At 52.1% G+C, this 22,968-nt stretch overlaps 1 protein-coding gene across 1 annotated transcript in view; it reads left to right on the top strand.

The window, feature by feature from the left end:
- Positions 1 to 18,445, top strand: part of VEPH1 (ventricular zone expressed PH domain containing 1) — a 59,684-nt gene extending 41,239 nt beyond the window's left edge. The window contains exons 11-15 of the mRNA XM_030954630.1: positions 6,359 to 6,498; positions 8,630 to 8,764; positions 11,875 to 11,992; positions 17,379 to 17,515; positions 18,164 to 18,445. Of these exons, the coding sequence (XP_030810490.1) occupies positions 6,359 to 6,498; positions 8,630 to 8,764; positions 11,875 to 11,992; positions 17,379 to 17,515; positions 18,164 to 18,445 (812 nt within the window). The remainder of the gene's footprint in view (positions 1 to 6,358; positions 6,499 to 8,629; positions 8,765 to 11,874; positions 11,993 to 17,378; positions 17,516 to 18,163) is intronic.
- Positions 18,446 to 22,968: the final 4,523 nt, after the last annotated feature.

The raw sequence follows: 22,968 nt of genomic DNA, 5'->3' as shown, positions 1-22,968 counted from the left end.
TTACATTTCACCAGCGTGTTTAGCAGAAAAAAACAAGATTAGAAAACATTCATAAATATAGTTGGCTGATTTTATGTTGGCTGTGGGGGAGTCTGAACTGGAAATTTAATGTGTAAGACATGGAAGATATGAAAAGGTAAGAACCCCAGAGCAGCCCCTCGTGACACAGAGTATTTCCAGGAAATAGTGGCAGAATGTGTTGCAAGCGTGCACATTTCCCAACCTTTCCTTTCCCTGCTCAGGCCTTTCCTGGGATTTCAAGTGGCAGCTCTGGGGGGTCAGCAGGGTGTTAATAAAGAAGAATTTAGAAGAATTTCCAAGGGGTGATGGGGCAAATTCAGCTCTCCTGACCAGAGTTCCACCCCTGCTGGCATCTCTGCTGCTGCTGGTGTCTGACCTGGGGCAGCCTGTCTGGGAATGGGCAGAACTCCTCATTCTTCACCCCAGACTGGGGGCTCCTCCAGATTGGGGTGTGCTGGTGAGGACAGAACCTTGGGAATATCCCAATTTTCCTGCAGGACCCCTCAGATTGGGCACTAGTGACACAGGGGAAGGTGTCCCTGCCAGGAGCTGGAGGGGCTCTAAGGTCCCTTCCAACCCAAACCATTCTGGGACTGCCTGCATTAATTAGAGCCTCAATTTGGAGGATAGAGGATGAGAGTGGCTGCAGGAGTGTGAGGAACATCAGAGACCTCCATGTGGAGATAAATGGGCTCTGCAGCCTGGCAAAGAGATTTGCAATATCACCAGTGACTGGGAGGATTAACTGAGTGTCTGCCCCCATCCAGGTGCTGGAGAACACGCCATGAAGTTGTCAGAGGCAAGTTCAACACACACAAAATAGGCACCTCTGCTCTGCTAAATTGTCTGTGATTTGCAAATTGGCTTTTTTGCTCTTGAGTCAGATGTTTGCTGCGCAGGTCTTGCCCCTCACAGAGTGTTTTTGCTTTACAGGGTGTGATTTGCAGGCTCCTTGTTGACTTCGAAGCTCATTCAATTTATATTCCGTGTCCAAATGGATGCAATATTAACTGGAGTGTCAGATTTTACAGCTGGGAAGGGCTGCAGGTTAAGAAGTGTCAGGGTGGATCCATGAACTGTCTGTGACAGTTTGAAGACGCCTCATACAGACCTTGAAAAATTGCCATGTCAGCTGTGTTGTTTAATATTTCCTGGTTTTGGCTGGCTGTGCCTTGGGCAGGGGAGAGCTGTGAACTGGGTGATGATCCTGCAGCAGGAGCAGTGCTAGCACTGGGCTGTGGGCCAGAAGGTTTGATCCTAAAGAAAAGGTTTAAGCTGGGGGTGTTTCACAGAGCAGACGAGCTGCAACACCAGGCTCACGTGCATAAGGGATTTTTTTTGGAATAACACTGCAGTCAGAGAGGGGATTTGAGCTGGGGCAGAAAGAAGGAACCCAAACCCACAAAAATCCATTTATTGGGTCAGTTCCTGCTTAGCTTGAAGCCTTGTGCCCTGACCCACATCTCTGACATACCTGATGCAATTTGAGGCATTTTTTATGTCATGTTCATCACTTAAAGCCTCTTAATCCTGGAGATCTCTTCCTCAAAAGAAGAGAAAAACAACAAGCCACCACATTTGTCAGGCTCTTCAGTTTTCATGGAGTTCAGCAGCGTTTTCCTTAGCCCATATTTTCTGGGATGGGTTGGGATGCTGTGTTCTCCTGATTTCTGATCAGGATTTCTGCTCTGCTCTCCTTGTTTCCCAGCCCTGCCAGGATGGTGCCTCAGAGCCATGGCTGTGTGTACCCTGCCCTTGGAATGGGTGCAGGACCTGCCCAGCTGCTGGGTTTGGGGATAGCAGGGACAAGCCCTTGGGTTCTGCTCCAGTTCTGCTCCGTTTTTAGGTAATTTGGATAAAAAAGCCACCATTAATGCCCAGAGCTTTGAATGTCGAGTGAGCTGCTGGAAGGAAAGCGTCTGATGACATCTGTGTGTCAAGGATGCTGGAGGATTTGCCATCTCCAGGCTCCTTCTGAAAGGACAGACCCTGGGACACCAGGGAATCATTTCCCCTGGCTCACTGAGGCTGGTTCAGAGACACCCAAGGAAAAACATGGGCACCATTTTCCAGCAGTCCCTGCTGGCTGCTGGTGCCATGCAGGAGGAAACCCATCCATGAGCATTGCCTGGGAGCCCTGGCAGAGGGGGAGGCAGCAGGGGGAGCAGGTTGCAGCGTGCTGGCCCCCAGTGTGGTTGTTATTATGTTTTATGTGGTACTGAGGGCTAATGGGGACCAGATGCCGGCGTGGATGGAAAAGCTCATTGCTCCCCTGCAGTGCTCAGCCCTGATGGATTCCAGCATTCCATCAGCAGCCCCTGATTGGGAACAGATGGGCCTCGGGTCCTGCAGGGGGATCACAGAGCTGGGCAGGCTCGGGAGAGCATCCCCAGGGAGCTGCTCTGCACACATCAGCTGGCATTCCATCGGCAGGGCTGGCGTTCCCAATGCCCCAGGGGCCAGGGAGCCAGGGACATGGCAGTGCCAGCGCTGGGGATGGCAGTGCCACCGCTGGGGATGGCAGTGCCACCGCTCAGGATGGCAGTGCCAGCGCTCAGGATGGCAGTGCCACCGCTGGGGATGGCAGTGCCACCGCTCAGGATGGCAGTGCCAGCAATGGGGATGGCAGTGCCACCGCTCAGGATGGCCGTTGTGCTCCTGGTGATCCACGTTGTCAGACCAAGGAGAGACTCCCAGCACCCCAGCAGAGTGTTGGGGATGTGACCAGCTGTCCCCGGCTGCCCTCACACACGTGGCACATCCTGGGGACCTCACAGCTGCCCTGGGAGCAGGCTGCTCTGCAGGTGGGCTTCACCTGGCAGCTGGGACACTCCTGAGGGTGGTGGCATCAACCAGAGGACTCAGACTTGGACAGGGCTTGGAGCAACCTGGTCTAGGGAAAGGAAGGGGAGGTAGAACAGGAGCTTTGAGGCCCTTCCAACCCCATCTGTGATTCTGGGATGATTTTATGGCTTCTGAGCTCCTGGATTTGCCCCTTGGATGTGGAGTCTGTGCTGAGTGCCTCGTTGTTGGTGCCCACCCCCATTACAGCCCTGCCTTCTCTTGGTGTTGGTGTAACTCACACCTTGGACTGAGTTATGCCCTGCACACAGAGTTAGTGTGTTAAAAACAATATAAAGCAGCACTTCTTGAAGCTGCTTGCTTTAAAAATTGCCCTCTCCTCCTATAAATGTATTTATTGTTTGCATACTTTTTGTAACCCAAACTCAAGAGGTCAGGCAAAGGAAACTGAGGAAGCTGAAAAAGCTTAAACCCAAAATTTAAAAAGTTGCATCCATTTCTTATTGGTTCCATGTTTATGCATGGGTTTGATTCTATTCAGGAAATTTATGAGCATACTTTTACTCTTATTAACAGATTTCATTTAATAGTAAAGGATCACCCAATGTAAATCAAATAACACATTAATTGTTCCCAGAGCCAGCGACTCTGTACCCTCCTGGTTCAGCCCAGCATGTGAAGCTGGAATAGGTAACAATTAACAGCTCTGCTGACATTCTTCTGGTTATATTTTGTTCCTTTTCCCCAGGCACAACCACTCAGTTGTGAACTTTAAAATTGCAACATATATTCCCTTGTTTCCTGCAGGAGGAAGGAGCTGTTGCTTATTCCCTTGCTGGAAGGCACAGACGCGCCAGGAGCTGGGCTGAGAAATGTTCCTTGGCTGAGGAACGGTTCCTTGGGGTCTTGTTCAGCCTTCTGGGGCACTTGGTGACCCTGTGGGTGGGTTGGTGTCTCGTGGTGCTCTTCACATGTTCTCGTGTTTCAAAATCCTTTTCTTGTGGTGCTTGGACTCTCCTGCCAAGGCTGAGGGAGGAGGAGAACCTGGCAGATAATGAAAGGACAGGAGAAGATGGTCTTAAACTGCCAGAGGGCAGGGATGGATGGGATGTTGGGGAGGAATTCCTGGCTGGGAGGGGCTGGGGTGGGATTCCCAGAGCAGCTGGGGCTGCCCCTGGATCCCTGGCAGTGCCCAAGGCCAGGCTGGACACTGGGGCTGGAGCCCCTGGGATGGTAGGTGGTGTCCCTGCCATGGCAGGGCTGAAATGAGATGATATTTAAAGTCCCTTCCAACCCAAGGCACTCCATGATCCCATGGTTCTGCTGACACTGGAACAACTGATATTCCCTGTCAGAGGTGGGTCCTGGTGGTTCATCAGGAGCTGCTGAAAGCTGCACGTAGCAAACGTGGGCTGCTGCTGAGCCAGTGCCAAACCCAGCGCTTCAAACAGAGCAGGGCAGCCCTGAGGAGCTGCTCAGCTCATTCCAGAGCCTGGGAGATGGTCTGGGAAGGAGCTTTCTGCAGTGGTAGTGACAAATGAGGGCTGCAGTTTTCCAGGAACTTCGTGCTCAGGCAGCCAGGGCTGTGCTCCGGAGCTGCCATTGATTTTGGCACGTGTCCCCAGTGCTCCTCAGTGTCACCACAAACCCTTGCTAAGCACTTCCTCAGGAGCGTCTCCATAGATCCTTTGCCATTTTTATCAGCATTCAGGAATGTCCTTCCCAGCCCCCCAGGCAGATCCTCCCTGGGTGCCTTTTCCCACCAGGGCTGCAGCCCTGCCCCTTCTGCTCCCAGGTTTTCTGTCAGTCCATGTGTTTGGAACTGGGAGAGCAATGGCTGTGTTCCAGGCAAGAGGAGGGACAAGCTGCCTGCTCCTCTTCACCTTCTCCTCACGTGCTTTGGGGTCATTTTTAGCTAAGAGTCATTTCCCATCTTGAAACGTCAACTTTTCACACACCTGGCCCCAGGCCAAGCCCGATTTCTGCTTGAGTGCATGAGTGAAGGTTATTTCAGCATCTGTGAGGGGTCTGCAGTTTGGAGGAGCATCTGTCAGCAGCCTCCATGGAAATGTCATTGTGTGCTTTCATGTGCCCCAGGATCCAGGATGGCCTCATTAACCCCTCTGCCTTCCCCAGCTCCTCTGCTGCAGTGAACACGAGCACTGGCAGGTTTGGGGGAGAACTGGCAGGTTTGGGAGATGAAACTCAAGTTTTCCCCACAGCCAGTAATCCAAGCAAGTGAGTTTTATGCCATGCTCCAAGAGAAGCGGGTTCATGCCCCCTTTTTCCCTGCTGGGGTGTGTTGCTCATGGGCCAGCCATGCAGGGATGTGAGTCAGTCCCTTGCTGTCCTGGTGAGTCACTGTGGGGAGAAGGGGAAGGAAGAAAATGCTCAAAGAAAATCTCCTGACTGGAAAAATGAGTTGTGGCTTTGGAGAAAACGTGAGTAAGCAGAGATGGTTTCTGGATCTCCTGACAAGAGCAGAGGCAGCCTGTGTGTCCACACCAGACGGGCTTGAAATGCTTGGTTTTAACATTTTCTGTCTAATCAAGATGTGAATGCAAAGGAGGGAAATGTAATAAGTTCAGTGTTTCATGTAAAGGTGTGACATGGGAGGAATGAGTTTACCAGAGCTACAAAAGAATGCCTTGCCAGGACAAAGTGTCAGTGTCACAGATTGTCACTGAAAATGCAGAAAATCTCAAAGTGGGATGCTGGAACCTGCCAGAAATGCTGCAGAGAGGCCGGGTGGCGGTGAGGCTGGGAGCAAACCCCAGAAGCTGGCAAGGGGAAACCATTTTATCATCCTCTGACAAACTGTTTGGGTTTGCTGAGGAAATGGCTTCACATGGACAGAGGGCAGGGCTGGATGGGATATTGGGAATTAGGAATTGTTCCCTGGGAGGGTGGGCAGGCCCTGGCACAGGGTGCCCACCCTGGATCCCTGGCAGTGCCCAAGGCCAGGCTGGACACTGGGGCTGGAGCACCTGGGACAGTGGGAGGTGTCCCTGCCATGGCAGGGGTGGCACTGGATGGGATTTAAGGTCTTTCCAACCCAAACCATTCCATGATCTATAATATTTAGCAAAAGCAGAATTGTGCATCTCAATTTCCAGTTCAAACCTTCAGCTCAGCAGGGATCCCCCAAGTGTCAGCCCCCCCTGGCTGGGGCCTGCCAGGCCAGGGGTTTCCCAACGAGCTCCTTAAATGGGATAAGGGACACACAGTGTGGATGGGCCTGCTGGTTTGGTATCCCAAGCACATGAGAAAGCACAAGGACTATGAACAGCCTGGCTGGGCTGTGCTGCCCTTCCTGCATTGGGCAGTGAAGGGTAAATGGGTAGGATCTAGAGCACTGAACACTGAATTTCTCTCCTCCTTTAAGCGTGCAGACACATCAGTGCCCTGCTGGCTGCAGGAGTGCCCCAAATCCTGAGTGGAATGTTTTCCCCCGTGGCTCTGGCACCCCAGCACGAGCACCGAGTTCCCTCTCTGGTTTGTAGCTGATTTTTACATGCCATGTTTGCCTTTGCAGATACTGTTCAAGGCTGTGTGGCAAAGCTGTTCTTCAGCTGTCCCCTGAAGGGCCACTACTGCCTGTACAGCAAATCCAGCTTCACCCTGGTGAGCCAGCAGCCTCCCCTCTGGATCCACATCATGTTCCTGTTCCAGCAGGTGAGGCCCACACCAGCCAGGCCCCCCCTGGGCTGCTCCTGTGCCACTTGGACAAGAATATTTTGTGGTTAAACTCATTAAATGCCCCCCTAACTCACAGCCACTTGTGACCCTTGTGGTCCCTCAGGAACTCGTTCCACTGGGCTGAAGCTGTTTTGTGCTTTATAAGGTTTTACATTTCTGTTAAATTCCAAAATTCAAACTGCCTGGGGAGTTTACAAAGTCTGGGGATAAAAAAGTGGCACCAAAGCATATTGTGCTTATTCAGGCAGAACTCCCAGGTGCCTTGGAAGCAGCCAGGAGTTGGCAGTGGATTTTAGGGGAGCTGCACCACCCCCAAGGCTGCAGGAGGAGGTTGGAGGGGCAGAACCCACTGGGGTTTTACTGCAGAGCTTTGGACTGAGCAGGATTTGTAAATCTGCTCAGTGCTGCTCTACCACCCTTCAGGTGATTTTCCTGCGTTTAATATTGATTCCAAGTACAGCCCAGCACTTGCACAAGTGTGGAATTTCCTATCAGGTTACAAATAGTGTGAAACTAAGAGAGAGCCCTACATTCGCACTTCAAGATGCAGCAGATGGGGTTTGAGCTGAAATACAATGTTCAGCTTCGTAACACACACAGAGCCTTTCACTGCAGTTCATCCCATCCTCAGGCAGCCTTGGGAACACCCAGGATTTATCCAAAATTAACACAGTGAGGGATGCTGTGGATGGAACAGCCTGAATTGCTCTGCCCTGTGTGTTTTCCTAGAAATAATTACTTTTCAAGAACACTGGTCACTTAATTTAAAAAAATAATAATGGAGAGTTCTACTGTGTTTCAAAACTCTTGGATAGAAATTGGGAAATTATTAGTGCAGGACAGCAGGATTAGGCTGGATGGGGTTTGCTCAGACAGAGGAGACAGAAAGTCCATCCAGGAATCCCACGTTTGAAGGACATTGCCCATATTGTGAAATCAAATATTTGCAGTATGGAAAATCAGATTTGTGGTGCACTCCTATCTTGGCTCCTGCGTGTGAATGCATTCTTTAATTAAAAGATCACGGAGGAGATAGAGGAGAGGCACAACTGTTCCCAGCCCCAGGGCTGCTGTGTGAGCAGGGATGCTGTGACCGTGCTCACAGGGGTCTGAGGATGAGGGAAGAGATGAGGATCTGACTCCATGTTTCAGAAGGCTGATTTATTATTTTATTATATATATTACATTAAAACTATACTAAAAGAATAGAAGAAAAGGTTTCATCAGAAGGCTAGCTGAGAATAGAATAGCAAAGAATGATAACAAAGGCTCTGTCTCGGATTCTGTCCGAGCCAGCTGGGCTGTGATTGGCAATTAATTACAAACAAACCAACATGAGACCAATCACAGATGCACCTGTTGCATTCCACAGCAGCAGATAATCAATGTTTACATTTCTGTTCCTGAGGCCTCTCAGCTTCTCGGGAGGAAAAATCCCAAGGAAAGGGTTTTTCACAAAAGATGTCTGCAGCAGGATGCCACACAGAGCTGGGGCTGTTGGGTCACTCACTGTGCTGGGAGGTGGGAGCCTCACTGTCCTTGCCTCAGGGAGCTCTGAGGGGACAGCAGCCCCCAGCAAGGTGTCACCTGTCCTGTCCAGGTGCTGAAACCCCTGCAGTCCGTGCTGGGAATGCCCTTGGAGCTCTCCCTCCTGTGCTTCATCCCACCCTCTGTCCAGGGCACTCACAGGCTCTGCTCGTGCTGCTCAAGGACTGGGACCTGGGGAGCTCCAAACAAACCCCACAGCCCTGCAGGGGTGTGAGGCACCCCCTTCCTCTGGCTGGAAATGCCAGGTTTGCCCCGGGGATGCAGCTCCCCCAGGTCTCTGTGTGGTGATAAATTCACATTTCAATACAGAGCCAGGTCGTGTAGTGGCCATTGAAGGGGAATCCTCATTCCTCAGAGCTGTGGGATGTGCAATAAGCTTCAGAAAGCCCAGAGGAACTGAGATGTTTGGTGTTCATCCAGTTGTGAGCCCATGGATCCATCAGAGCTCCCCAGGGCTCACCCCTGCCGGTTCTCCTGGCTGTCCCACTGTGAGCACAGGATGCTCCTTGGTAACAGCTGAGGAAAAACCACCTGAAATCATTCCCAATGTTTCCTGCAGAGCCTGTTTGCAGAACCTTTGTCCATCCAAAGCAGCTCTGTGCAAGTCCTCAAGGCGCTGTGGGAGAAGACACAGCTCAAGGGCACGCACAGCTTTGAGACTGCCATGATCCAGAACACCTTCCCTCACCAGAAGGTAAGGGGTCACTTTCCTCACTGCTTAAAAGAGCAGGAGGACTTGGCCCTGCACTTTGGAGCCTTTTCTGTGTTCAGGGCTGCTTTGTGCTGTGCTTTGGAAGGTGCCCAGGCTGGTTCCCCACCCCTGAACTGACCCATGGCATGCAGAGCAGGGCTGGGCACGTGGCTTTGGTCCTGCTCACAGTCTGGAGCTCCAGGCTCAGCTCAGCTGCTGCTCTGGGGTGTTGGGCAGCCCTTGGAAGTTCACCCAGCTAAACACAGCCCTGGATTTTATGGAGTTATTTGTCTGCACATGTGCCATTAGTTACCCCCATCAGCTGAAGGGATTGCAGCCCAAAGCTCTTTTCTGTCTCCAGGATTTCAGTGGATGCTCTTTCCAAGCTATTCATCAGCTGCTTGGAAAAGGCCACTGTAGGATTGGAAAACAAATCTCTGTTTATTCCCGAGAATCTCCATCCAGCTCATTTGGATGAAATGAGTTGTCAAACATGATTTTACAACACTCTCTCTCAGAATATTGTGGGCATGAAGATGTCTGGTGGAATAGGATTAAATTACCATGACTATGGCTGATTTAAAACCAGAGTTTTGTTGGGAACACCTTCTGAACTCCCAGGGTGATGTGGTGAAGGAGTGGGAACACTTGCTGGGGCTCAGAGGAGTGGGGCACCCCCACATCTGAGAGCAGCTTTGGGGCCAGATTTACTCACACACAGAGGAGCTGTGCTGAGGGTCTGAGCTGCTGTTGAATCCAGGCCTGGCTCATCCAGAGGCTTTAGAGCAGCTCTGCTGCTCAGCATGGCTTAGCTTGTTTGGGCTCAGATGTTTGTTAGTTCTTATCCATGTCACAGTCTCACAAACCCTGAGTTCTGCAGCGCTTCACTCCAACAAACCTAAAAATGGAGCCCCATCTCTCTCTACAGGGCCTTTTAAGGATAAACTGTCCAATTAAGAAATGACACGTCAATTATTTTTACTTTTAACCCAAAACCAACCACCCATGGCCCGCAATGACGACTTTTTTATCCAATTATACAAAATCACCCAGACCCATGGAGGAGAAGGTGGAGAAGAAGGACCAGCCTCTGCCCTAAAAACTCCATCTTGTTTTGTATATATATCACTACATTCTAAACCCTTAAACTCTGAGTTTCCCACCTGTGATATCACACACTTCTCTTCAAACCCCACACCCACAATCCCAGTTCCATCATTCCATTCTGGAAGCTTCTCCACAGCCTCAGGTCAATGCAGTGTTCTCCTGGGGGTCAGTGCCCGCCAGCACAGAAAGTCTGAACTTCTCAGCACCCAGGGCTCCAACACCTCGGGGTTCCCAGAGCAGCAGAGCTGGGAGGGGATCCTGGGATCCTGGTCTCTGCAGGGTCTGGGATCCAGCAGGGGTTGGAGCAGGGAGCAGCCCTGGGGCTGAGCACAGAGGGACAGCTGGAACCCCCTGAGCTGCTCTGGCTCTGCAGGTCTCCTCCTGGGCTCTGCTCTTTGCTGCTGGATGATGTTCTGGTTTGGTTCTTTTATTATCACAGAACCAGAGCTTGTTCTGCTTTTGTTTACTACTAAGAGCCTGAGTTTGTCTCTAGTGCAATTCCCATTCAGTTTTCTGGGCATGAGGACTGCCATAAAGGAGGTTTTCTTTAGCTTTTGCAATTCCAAAAAAATCTGCCTGGAACATTCCCTGCATGACCTAGTCCTTCCTTACTTTCCTCAGCTTCTGTCATAATTGCAATTTGTCATCTCAGAAGTTCTTCTCACTGCTAACAGGACTTCAGACATTGTGAATTATTGGACAAAATTATTGTATTTGTTGGTGTTATTCCTCTGCCAGTAGTCCAGGAAGCAAAATTCTGGGGGTGTGGTTGCTTCATTAAGTACAACACTTTTAATTTTTAATGGCTTGAAGTGTGTTGGTGCAAAGGCAGCATCAACATTGGCTGCTATATTTGACACTAAGTTTATGCATTGTGTTCTAGCAGAGTCTGAAATGCTTTTTCAGGGCAGGATGGGATATTGGGAGGGAATTCCTGGCTGGGAGGGCGGGCAGGCCCTGGCACAGGTGCCCAGAGCAGCTGTGGCTGCCCCTGGATCCCTGGCAGTGCCCAAGGCCAGGCTGGACATTGGGGCTGGGAGCAGCCTGGGACAGTGGGAGGTGATAAATGTTTTCCAATATGGATTCTAAAGCATTCTCAAACCTGGAGAGTAGTGTGTGAGATCAGTGCTCCGCTCCAGACTGAATTCTGAGAAATGCCTTCAGCTGTGGTGATCCCTGGAGCTGCGTTGAGGGCCTGGCTCACACAGAGCTCGCTGTGTTCCACTGGGCAGCCTCTCCGTGCCACAGAAAACATTGATTTACCCATTCAGCACGGCTCGAGGTGGGCCAGGAGCAAAGCACTTCCAGATGTGGCTCCTCCCAGGCTGCCCGGGCTCTGCAGAGCTCCTGATCAGAGCCCTGAGTGTGCCCAGCCCAGGGAGCTCCTGAGCCCTCCTGGCTCCTCTGTGCCAGCCCTGAGCTGGTGGCTGCTTCATGTGATGCCCTCGGGGATCCCTTTGTTGCTTTAAGAGCACAATTAACATTCTGGGGCCGTGGGTGGCTCTGCTCTCCCCTCTCCTTTCTGTCCAGGGGCAGAAGGAAGGGCCACCTTGGCACAAGGGGCTCTCTGAGCCTTTCAGGGTGATGGAGCGCGGGGATGAGATAAACCTCTCCTCTCCAATTTGGCTTTTCCCTCCTGAATAAGTGGCTCCTTGCAGGTTATTTGAGGTGTGCTGGAGTGCAGAGTGGAGCAGGCAGGTTTCTGCACTGATACTTCAGTGGGATTTGCTCTCTTTCAGGCCGGAGTTGCCTCATGGCAGCCACCACCAGATTTTTCATGGGATGGGGAAGCTCCCAGGCTTTCTGTCAGCCTTGTCCCTGTGTCCTGTGCTATCCTGCCCAGCTCAGTGCCATTCCTGCCCAGCTCAGTGCCCATTCCTGCCCAGCTCAGTGCCCTGGTCCCTTGTCCCTCTGCAGGAGACGTGGCAAGGACGCCCTGTGTCCCTCTGGATTTGGGGTTCTGGTGCTTCTTCCCCTCACGAGTTTGGTTTCTCTCCTCCCTGCAGGACCTGGAGAGCGTTCAGATGCACCTGCAGGAGGTGAGGTTCTTGGATTTGTTTGGCTACAGCGAGGAGGCAGGAGCCTGGCAGTGCTTCATGTGCAACAACCCCGAGAAGGCAGCAGGTACAGAGGGTCCTGGGGGGCTGCAGGCCTGCGGTGAAGCTCACTGCTCGTGCTGGCTGTGTGGCCGTGGTGGGGAGAGGGGAAACCAAGCCTTCCAGTGGCTATTTTAGTTGGAATTCTCCATTAAACTTGTCATAGGTGAGGGAGTCAGGCCCAAACCTGATTTGGTGTGTGCTTAGAGGGACACAACCCCAAATCTGCACCATCCCTGAGCCCTGGGCAGTGGGAGGGCTCTGCACCCGTCCTCCAGTGTCCAGACACAGGACTGCATCTCCTGCCCCACACCCCAGACACAGGACTGCATCCCCTGCACCACACCCCAGACACAGGATTGCATCTCCTGCCCCACACCCCAGACACAGGACTGCATCTCCTGCCCCACACCCCAGACACAGGATTGCATCTCCTGCCCCACACCCCAGACACAGGATTGCATCTCCTGCACCACATCCCAGACACAGGATTGCATCTCCTGCACCACACCCCAGACACAGGATTGCATCCCCTGCACCACATCCCAGACACAGGACTGCATCTCCTGCCCCACACCCCAGACACAGGACTGCATCTCCTGCCCCACATCCCAGACACAGGATTGCATCCCCTGCACCACACCCCAGACACAGGATTGCATCTCCTGCCCCACACCCCAGACACAGGATTGCATCTCCTGCCCCACATCCCAGACACAGGACTGCATCTCCTGCACAGGACTGCATCTCCTGCACCACACCCCAGCTCCCCAAGTCAGGGCACATTGGCACAGAAGCAACACCTGGTTCCTGCTTTCTTCACTCTCAGAATTATTTGCTTTAATATAATTTACTCCACACTGCACATCTCCTTAAGGACACGTGCTTAACTCTTATGAAGGCATGACACTTTAGCAGTATTGGAAAAGAGGGTGAGTGGGAAATAGGAAAACCAGCCTTTTCCCCAGCTCTAAGCTCCTGTGCCCTGCTTTTGCAGCTCTCTGGCAGGCAGCAGTGCCAGGTCAGTGCCCTGACAGGCAGAGGAATGTCTTGTTCTCAGATGCTTTCTGCCACTCTGTAAAAGTCTGACCAGTCCTGGCCAAGAATTTGGGCTATTTTGGCCAAGTGTTTGAATAACTGGCTGTTTCAGAGGTTTATTCTACCAGTCACTGTCTCTTCAAACTGCATCAACCCCGAATTGAGGAAGTCTTGCAGGAGTGGCCCAGCTGCTGCTGCCCCTGCTCATTCCAAGGGTGTTTGAGCATCTTCTCCTTCCCCAGCTCCCAGGGACTCCAGGACCAGGACAGAAACCCTGCTCTGAGTTAAAACTTCATCTCCACAGAGCTCTCAGTGTGGTTTCCATCACGTCAGGGATGTTGAGCGATGAGGAAAACAAGACTCTTGCTTGAAATGTCAAAGCTTCATGAAGCAACTTTGGTCTGAATTTCCAAAGACATTTAAGCAGTCCAGCCTTGCCTCACTCCTGCTCTCCTGGCTGTAACTGTCCTTTTCATCAGCAGTTCCTCTTTGTCTCATTTTAAAAGAATTTCTGTAAGAAAGGTTCATTGTGAGTATCATGATTTGCTTCTGAGCTCCAAAGGCCTTCAGAAAACCAAGAAAATAAATGCCCTGAATGGGTCACGTGAAAGCTGAGGAAGGCAACGTGGAAGAGGGAGATCAGTGGAATAAAAATCTGCAGGGAGTGACAACTCCACCTTTGTGTTGGTGCTGCAGAGCTGTGGCAGAGTGGGAGACCCTGCAGGGTCTCTCTGGGTTTGTAGGATCTGACACAAGCAAGGATTTGGAGCTCTCCTTGGATTGGTAAGGAATTTAAGGGCTCCGAAACATCTATTTTCATTCCAGAGTGTGAAAGACCCTTTGACATCTGAAATACTTTTGAGAAAGAACTTCTTCCTCTCAGCAATTCTGTTTAGCAACCGAATTCCTGTTGAAGAAGGAATTCAGAGGCAATTTTTTTTCTATTATTGTCTGCTGGGGTTTTGTTGCATTTTTTATGATGCTGTGGTGCAAGATGCCACTTATCCTCCAGACTTGGGCAAACACTGCCTTAAAGCCCTGGCCTTGCCTTGGGATGGGATTCCCAGAGCAGCTGGGGCTGCCCCTGGATCCCTGGCAGTGCCCAAGGCCAGGCTGGACACTGGGGCTGGGGCACCTGGGGCAGTGGGAGGTGTCCCTGCCATGGCAGGGGTGGGATGAGATCATTTTAAGATCCTTTCAGCCCAAACTATTCCATGTTTCTGTGATTCCTGTTTGACTGTAGCTGGGAGGCATTTTGGGGCTGGAAGCTGACCCAGTTACGCTGAGGCAAAGTGGTGATGCACCCACAGTGACAACTGGAGAAAGTCTGACTCCTCCTCATGCATTCTTCTGGTGCCAAAGCATGTCCTGTACAACCACACTTCTCCAGAAGTGCTGTTAAATCACCCTGCATTGGCTTTTCCTGCTCTGAGGAGCAGCATTCCCACAAACCCTGGTGATCTGCAGGGGAGGAACAGCAGCTCACACCATTCCAGCCCAGCCACCAGGCACCTGGAGTGCTGGAAAGCACCAGGATTCCTCCTGTTGGGACAAGCTGCCTGCTGGGGGCCTCATTCCAGCACAACCCCCTGGACTGGGGGTTTGGCTCCACCAGCTCTTGCACAAAACATTCCACAAAACCACCGGAGAGCCGGCGAGGGAATCGAGGCAATTCCAGCTCCTTCCCCCTCTGGAAGCTCACAAAGACAGGCAGGGATCCCTGGGGGCTGCAGAGGAGCCGTGGGCAAGGATTTGGGATTGGGGGAAAACTGAGGGTGTTTGGGAATTCCTCTGGAAAACTGCAATTCCCTGGGAAAGCCAACAGCACCTTAACTTGGGAATACATTATTCCCCTCCTGCAGTGCCAGCTATCCAGAGAAACGAAGGAGCCCAGCTCTAATCCTCACTGGGAAATCAGCAAAAGTGGCATCCAGCAATGTGTTCCTTCCAGGTTTTCAGCAAAACCCAGCGTGGTGATTAATGGAAGAGACTGAATCCATATTCCCCGAGGTTAATTGCATTTATCTGCCACACATTCCATTCTTTCAAGTTCATAGGGGTTTATTATCACTGAGATCATTCATGAATTCTTGTGGAGGATTTTATGTTTCATCAAATTCAAGATTTAAAGCTTTGGGTTTTGTCTGTCTCAAGTTCATCTTGGAAGAGTTTGGAGGGTTTTTAACTTTTTATTCAGTACCCAAACTTCTTAGAGCTGGATGTGTTGTAGTTCTGCAAAGAAAGCGAGATGGAAAGTAGAAAATTCCAACAGACACATCAACAGGAGCTACTCAGGGTTAAACTGGAGTCAGTGTGTCTAAATTGAGATGATTTAAGAAAAAATAAGTGTTTCAAGACCTTTGGATATTTCATGACCTTTTCAAACCAAAAGGGGAGAGATTTAGAGGGGATATTGGACAGGAGTTGTTCCCTGTGAGTGAAAGCTTTCCCACCATGAGGATACCAAGCCTGCCCAGAGATGTTGTGGAGATTTTTCAAGTCCCACGTGGATAAATCCAAGAGCAGCCCAGTCTGACCCCGTGGGTGACCTTGCCTGGAGCTGGAGCAGAGACCCCTCGAGCTCCCTTCCAGCTGAGCTATTCTGGGATTCTGTGAAGTCAACCGCAAGGAAAATAAGCAGAAGGACTTAGAAAAACATTGGAAAAGAGCTTTATTCTTATCTTGCTTGAATCTCTCTCTCCTAATCAGCCCCTCAGACACGCTGGCATCGGATTCATTACGGCCACTTTGGAAGCTGCCTCCAGAACTCCCCCGGGCTCCTCTGTGGACACACAGGAGAAGTCCTCTGGTAGCATTGCCTAAAGCCACTGGCTCCTTACAGACATCAACATTTCTTAGCAAACCCTGGGTTTGAAAGATGTTGGCCATAAAAATTCACTTTAGGCCAAAATTGCACATTCACTTCCCTTCTCATGTTGTGCTCCTGACCACAAACTATCTCAGTATCATCTGGTCCCTGAGCCTTTTGTGCTTTACCCCTCCTAGTTTGGTTGAAGCATGTTCCTATGGCTCTGGAATGGGATTGAAGGTGTTCCTGTAGAAGCAGGAGCCAGGCAGGGAACAATATTTAACAAAATTACAAAGTTTTTGGTACGGGGGACACTAAAGTGTGGTTCTGTCCTACTAAAGAGCGTGGGGGAGAGGGTGCAGCCCCAAAGCAGCCTCCTGGGGAATGTAGCCCCTTTTGCAGTGACAATATCTATACAGGGAGAAAGCAACCCTCTGCTTTGCTCTGTCCCATGCCAGGCTGGGTGCTGTGATGGGTGCTGGCACAGAAATACCCAGCTTAGCTGTGGAGCCAGGGCTGCAGTGGCTGCGTGGAGCAGAGCACGGCCTGCTCCTGCCGTGGCACTCACAGCTGCAGCTCCCCCCGGCACTGAGGCTCTGCCAACCCCCTTCTCATTCATCCATCTCCTTCCAGGCACTCCCTGCCTGCAGAGACAGAAATATTTATGGTCTTTCCTGAGGAAATTGCACGAGTCCACGCTGCACCCCCCCGCCAGCCTCGCTGCCAAGGAAAACAGCGCTGGGGGAAGGACACATCCTTTATCTACAGCTGATGCCTTGCCTTGGCCTTGGGGTGCCCTCTTCCAGACAGGGCAGGGTGCCCAGAAGGCCGTAAAGGCTTTGGCACTCCCTTGGGTGGCACTTGGGCACGCCTTTGTGCTCAGGAGCTGCCCATGGCAGCGAAGGCTTTCAAGGAAAAGCAGGGCTGGAGGGATAGAAGGGGCTGGGAGAGGAGCCAGCCAGGGATCACTGCCCCTCTGACAGATGCTGGGATGGGCTCCAAGGCAAACACCCCATCCAAACATATCCCTGCTCAGACTGCCTGTGCACTGCCCTCTGGTCTAGCTGGTCCTTTGTGTTCTGGCCATTGATGTAAAGACAGAAGAGAAAGGAAAAAGAGACCTCTAGGAGATATCAGGGCTTCAAACTGCCAGAGAGCAGGGTTAGGTGGGATCCTGGGAAGGAATTACTCCTGGGAGGAATTGGGCAGGCCCTGGCACAGGGTGCCCAGAGCAGCTGTGGCTGCCCCTGCATCCCTGGCAGTGCCCAAGGGCAGAAATGGGCACTGCAGGGCTGGGGAGCAGCTGAGAGGTGCAGTGCTGGGGAGGGCTTTGGGATGGCTGAGGGAGTAGGAGAGGAGATGGAAGAGGGGTGAGAGCTGTCAGCTCCATCTGCTCAGCCTCCCCAGCAGGACACAGCCGAGGGCTGAGCTGTCTGTGAGCAGTGAGAGCTGAATGCTGGAGGCTGGGAGGATGAGGAGGCAGCACAACCTTCCTGCAGCACGGCAGAGCCTTTGGTGGGGAGCAGGGAGGGCAGGACTAACCCTGGCCGTGTGCTCCCCTCCCCAGGCGTGAACCAGGACGGGCAGCCCCTGATGGAGGGCAAGCTGAAGGAGAAGCAGGTCCGCTGGAAGTTCATCAAGAGCTGGAAAACGCGCTACTTCACCCTGGCTGGCAACCAGCTGCTGTTCCGCAGGGGCAAATCCGTGAGTCACACAGTCACTGCCCTGCTCCCTGCCCTGCTCCTGCTCCTGCTCTCTGCCCTGCTCCTGCTCCCTGTCCTGCTCCTGGGGCTGCACCCCTCAGATCTGCCCGTGGTGCTTTTCCCCATGGGCTGGCACCCCTCAGCTTTGCTGTTCTGGTTTTCCCAGAGGCTTTCACCCCTCAGCTTTGCCTGTGGTGGTTTTCCCACTCACAAAGTGCATGGCAGGGGACACCAAGGGCAGGCAGAGTGCTGCCCAGGAGCTGTCACTGCTGGGTCCCCAGTTTTCAGGGGGCATAAAGACCATCCCATTCCATTCCTCTGCCGTGGCAGGGGCACCTTCCACTATCCCAGGTTGCTCCAAGCCCCGTGGCCTTGGACATTTCCAGGGACAGGGCAGCCACAAGATGTGGCAGCAGCAGCTGGTGACACCTGGGAACATCTCCACAAAGAAGGATGAAATCATAGAATCCCAGACTGGTTTGGGCTGGAAAGGACCTTAAAGCTCCCCCAGTGCCACCCCTGCCATGGTAGGGACACCTTTCATTGTCCCAGATGCTCCAAGCCAGCCTGGGGCACAGCCAAGAGCCCTGGGCAGTTTGTGAGGGGTGGTTCCTCCCCGGGTGACCCTGCTCTGTCCCCTGTGCTGCAGAAGGACGACCCTGACGAGTGTCCCATCGAGCTGAGCAAGGTGCAGAGCGTCAAGGTGCTGCCCAAGAAGCGGCGGGACCGGAGCTTGCCCCGCGCCTTCGAGATCTTCACGGACAGCAGGAGCTACGTGCTCAAGGCCAAGGACGAGAAGAACGCCGAGCAGTGGCTGCAGTGCCTCAACGTGGCCGTGGCCCAGGCCCGCCACGCCACGCGCGGGCAGGCCACCAGCGCCACAGTCGCGAGGCCACCACCTACCTGTGACCCTGGGGCCACCTACCTGTGACCCAGAGCCACCACCCTGTGCCACCACCTACCTGTGACCCTGGGCCACCACCCTGTGACCCAGGACCACCCACCTGTGACCTTGGGCCACCAAACCCTGCCCAGGTGGCACCACGGGACAGCCACGAGGCCACCCCAGGGCCTGCAGTGCCTGCAGGGCCAGAGGGCCAATGGCATCTCCCCTGTCAGGATAACCAACAACAGAGCTCTGGCAGCCAGGGAGACAAAGCCAGGAACACTCCGTGCCCCTGGCACTGCCCTCCCCCGAGGGACAATGTCCCACCCTGGGAGCCGTGGGGACACTGCCCCAGGAGCAGCTGCCACCTTCCCTGGGGACATCCAGGGTTCTTCTGATGACCTGCCATCCAGGGAATGTGGTTAGAAACCCTGCCCTGAGGTGCACCAGGTCTCTGACACTGCCAAGAGAATGCCAGCAGTGAGGACTTTCTGCTTTCCTCAATCAACTCGATGTAAAAATTAATTTTCCTTATTTAATCCCAGTGGACTTTATCCTTTTATTGTTTACCTGTATCTGTGCTGCTGCTGTCAGGTTTAAATTGGGGAATTTGAAAGATTTTGTACAGCTGGAAAATAATTTTAAATATTTAACTGGTTTGATTTTCCCTCTTTTTCCTGCTTTTGCTCTACTTTGTAACTGAATGTAATTTTTAAATTTTCCTCTTTTTTTTTTAATTCTCTTCTCCATTCTGTAACTTTTCAAAATTTCTGCAAATCTGGAAAACCCCCCGTTTGTTTGATTTCCTTTGTTACTTTCAAATGATTCCTAAGTGGAGGAAGTGCTGTAGAAGAGACTGAAAGGAAAAAAAGAATGAGAAGCCTGTAGGTGATGAAATGAGCTCAGAGATCATTCAAGGCTGAGTAGAAATAAAATTTGAAATTTTCCAACATAGCAAAATGTATCTTTGGTAAAAAAATGTTGCTGGAAATGTGGAAAAATGAGGAAAAACTGTTTTTTCCTGTACCTTCCACGCTCAGTGTGTGCAGGGCTGGAGCAGGGATGTTCCTGGCCTTACCCAGTGTGGCTGTGCCGTGTGTGAGGAGGAGGAGCATGGCCTGAGGCTGGAACAGGAGTGGAGGGAGTGGGGTCAGAGGGATCTGCCAGGGTGCTTGGGTTCTGCTCCCTTGGTGGGGCTGCACAGGTTTCTGGCTCAAAGCTGGGAATGCTGTCCCACGAAATGCAAATGTTTGTCCTTGGAGCTGGTCCCTCACCAGCACGGAGTGTTCCTGGCCTTTGTCTCCCTGGCTGCCAGAGCTCTGCTCTTTGTTGTCCTGACAGGTGAGGTGCCAGGGGTTGGGAATGAGCATTCACCCAAATTAGAATGAGGAAAAATTAATTTCTGGCAGCACGAGGGTGCCCGAGCTCTGGTGCCCAGAGGGGTTCTCAGCCTGATCCACCCAAACACCCTCAAACCTCTGGGGAGAAACCTTGGAGCAAGGAGCTGCCACAGCCAGGGAAATCAGGCTGAGCTGAAAAGGCTGTTTGCTTTCTCCTCTTGGGCTGTCTGCACTCCTGGGGAACTCTGCCTTCCCCTGCTTGGCTTTTCCCCCCATAATTTTCAATCACTTCCCATTGTGGTGGCCCCAGGGGACAGTGGTGCTCCAGGGGACTTGCAGGGAGATGGTGAGGCCACAGGTGGGCTCAGCACAGGGAGTGCAGGGTGGGGAGTAAAACCAGAAATACTCAAAACTGGCTCCAGACTTCCCAAAGCTCTTGGGAAAGATGCGAAATGTTCAGATTCCTGAAAATCCCTGTATCAGCCAAAACATGGGGATGGGTGTCAGATCCTGGAACGTGGCAGAGTGATCAGAAGAACCTTGTCAAAGCCTAATTTAGTCACAGAAGATGTGGAAGAGCAGCAGGGCAAGGGTGAGGATGGACACACGATGGGAGATTTCCACAGGAGGTCTGGGAGATGAGGAAAGGAGATTTCATCCATTTAATCTTCAACACCTGGACCAACAAATCCTCACCTTGCCCTCAGGAGTCTGAGTCTGTGGAGAATGAAGTCAATTCACAGGTGAGAACTTTGTCACTTGCTGTCCCCAGGCACTCACAGCCTCCCCTTCAGCCTGATGGGAGCAATATGGGATGCTCTGCTCTGGAGTCAGAGGCACCACGGGTGCTGTGCCAGGAAATAATTCCCTAAAACAGGGAGCCCAGCCACACTTCTCCTGACTTCAATTAAAACTTGGAGGAAAATAAAACAGAAATTCAGCTGTCAGCTTCTTGCAGTCACCCTCCTAAAAGGAGAAACACAGAGATCATCAATGCAGTGTAGAATGAGAGCAGGGGACTTCTCAAGCAAATGTATAAATAGCTTTTGTTGGTTCTTTTTCAAACAACATGTATCAGAACAGTTTGGATTTAAATTTCCAAAACATTTTGGATTTAAATATCCGAACCACTTTGGATTTAAGTATCCAAACCATTTTGGATTTAAATACCCACCAGGAACACGTTGGTAGCTCTGATTGTGCAGTGTTTTCTCTGTTGCTTTGCTCTTGCTTGCAGGAACCATCCTGGTCCTTGGCAGTGGCAGCATTGAGAGCTCACTGAGGGTCCTTGGGCACATCCTGGAAAAAGGGCTGGATGCAAACAACCTCCTCAGAGCCCACAGCTCCAGAACTCTGCCATGGAAGAGAGCTCCCAGTGCAAACCAGCACCCCCAGTCCCTTCCACATACTGGGGGCACAGACCCAGCTTTAGGGTTTAACCTAAACCAACGCAAAATCCGGCCCTGCTCATTCCTGAACGTGAGCAATTTCCAAACCCTCCAGGTTTCACAGATCAGCTTTGCTTCTCTAGGAAACAAATCCTGCCAAATATTGGCTCCCAATTCCACGAGCTGTTTCTGCAAGGACAATAATCCATGTTTTCCTGAAGAGCTGATGTCCCCCATGACTCCTGTGCCCCATCCCGTGCATCCTTCAGGGATCTCAGTCTGGGTGAGTGTGCGGCCTCAGGAACACCCAAAACCGACTGGGCTCAGCTGGGAACGATCCCAGGGCCCTGGCAGGGAAGGGCTGGCTCTCACCTCGGCCTTTGTCACCTCCCCTCGTGCAGGGGGACAGCACGGGAGCAGCTGTCCCCTGGCAGGGAGGGAGCAGCGCTGGCTTCCAGCTGCCTGCAATCCACACAATGCCCAGGGATCCCCCAGGCTGCAGCCCTGCTGCCAGTGTACTCAGGCTGGATGGGATTTCCTGGAAATGGGAACACAGGCTGAGCACTGCCTGCCCAGGGCTGCTTGGGGACAGCTGAGCCCAGCTCTGGGAAGCTTCCCAAGGAAATGTTATCCCACAGTTCCCCTCCATCCCAAACCCAGCGTTCCCCAGCGTGTCTGATGGGCTGGAGCAGAGCAGGGAGGAATGCTGAGGTGCTGCACCAGGCCCTGCACACAGCACAGGGATAAATGGAATAAGCTGCACATTATTTTTCCAGCCGTTCCAATTCCGAGCTCAGCCACCCGTGGGACCAACCTTGCCTGCTTCTTGTTGACAACTCCTCTAATTCATCCCGATGCTGATGACTAATGTTCCTTGGGTAAAATCCCTGACCTTGCTGAGGTCAAATGCAAAACTCCTATTAACTCTACCAGGGCCAGGATTTTCCTTGGATCCCTGCGTGTCCTGGTGGTACCTTTGCAGCTCCCTGCCCTGCCCAGGCTCGGCCAGCTGCAGGAGCACAATCCCTCTCAAACTCTCAGCAGCATCAGGAGGCAGCTGTGCCTCCAGCAGCCTGCACTGAGGCCATCCCGTGGGGTCAGGGGATGGGACCACCCAGCAAGGTCCCCTCTGCTGTTTGGGGGCAATGACAGGATTCCTGCAGCTTCTGCGCTCCAGTGGCAGGAGCAAACAAGAAACGGGGTTTGATTGTTTTGGTTTTTTTACACAGAAACAATAGAGACATGCCTGCAGCAGTTAGGAAGGGTTTATGTTGCACCTGTGAAGGAGCAGGACGTTGATTAATTAGATGTCAAATTACAGCTACATTGAGTTGGCTCAATTATTCCATAAATCTCCCCATTGTCTAATTAGGCGAAGAAAGAACTAAAATCAAACTTGATTCATTTGACTGCTTCACTGAAATGACCTGGAGCTCTCAAAACAGTTTGTGCTGGGGTTGGATGAATGTCCCTGGACATGGATGTCCCTGGCTGGCCCCACCTGGAACCCCCACCAGGAACCCCAGTGCCCCAGCCCGGGGTCTCTGTCCCACCCCAGTGATCCCAGTCCCAGCCCCTCCAGGCAGCCCTGACAGCTCTCACACTGTCTCAGGACATCAAAAGATTTAGATTTATTTGCTTCTAAAGATGTGGACACTGTAATATAAATGTTGTGTCCATCTTCTCTGGATATCCACGCCCCAGCCCTGGAAGTGTTCAGTGGGGCTTGCACAAACCTGGCATAGAGAAAGATGGCCCTGCCTGTGGAACAAGATGGTCTTTGGGTCCCTTCCAACACAAACCCTTTCATGATTCCACAAAAATCCTGGCATTTAACTAA

Source organism: Camarhynchus parvulus, chromosome 9 (genome assembly GCF_901933205.1).
Source record: "Camarhynchus parvulus chromosome 9, STF_HiC, whole genome shotgun sequence".
Lineage (NCBI taxonomy): Eukaryota > Metazoa > Chordata > Aves > Passeriformes > Thraupidae > Camarhynchus > Camarhynchus parvulus.
The sequence above is the reverse complement of the archived record's forward strand: the minus strand, read 5'-3'. Positions and strand labels throughout refer to the sequence as shown.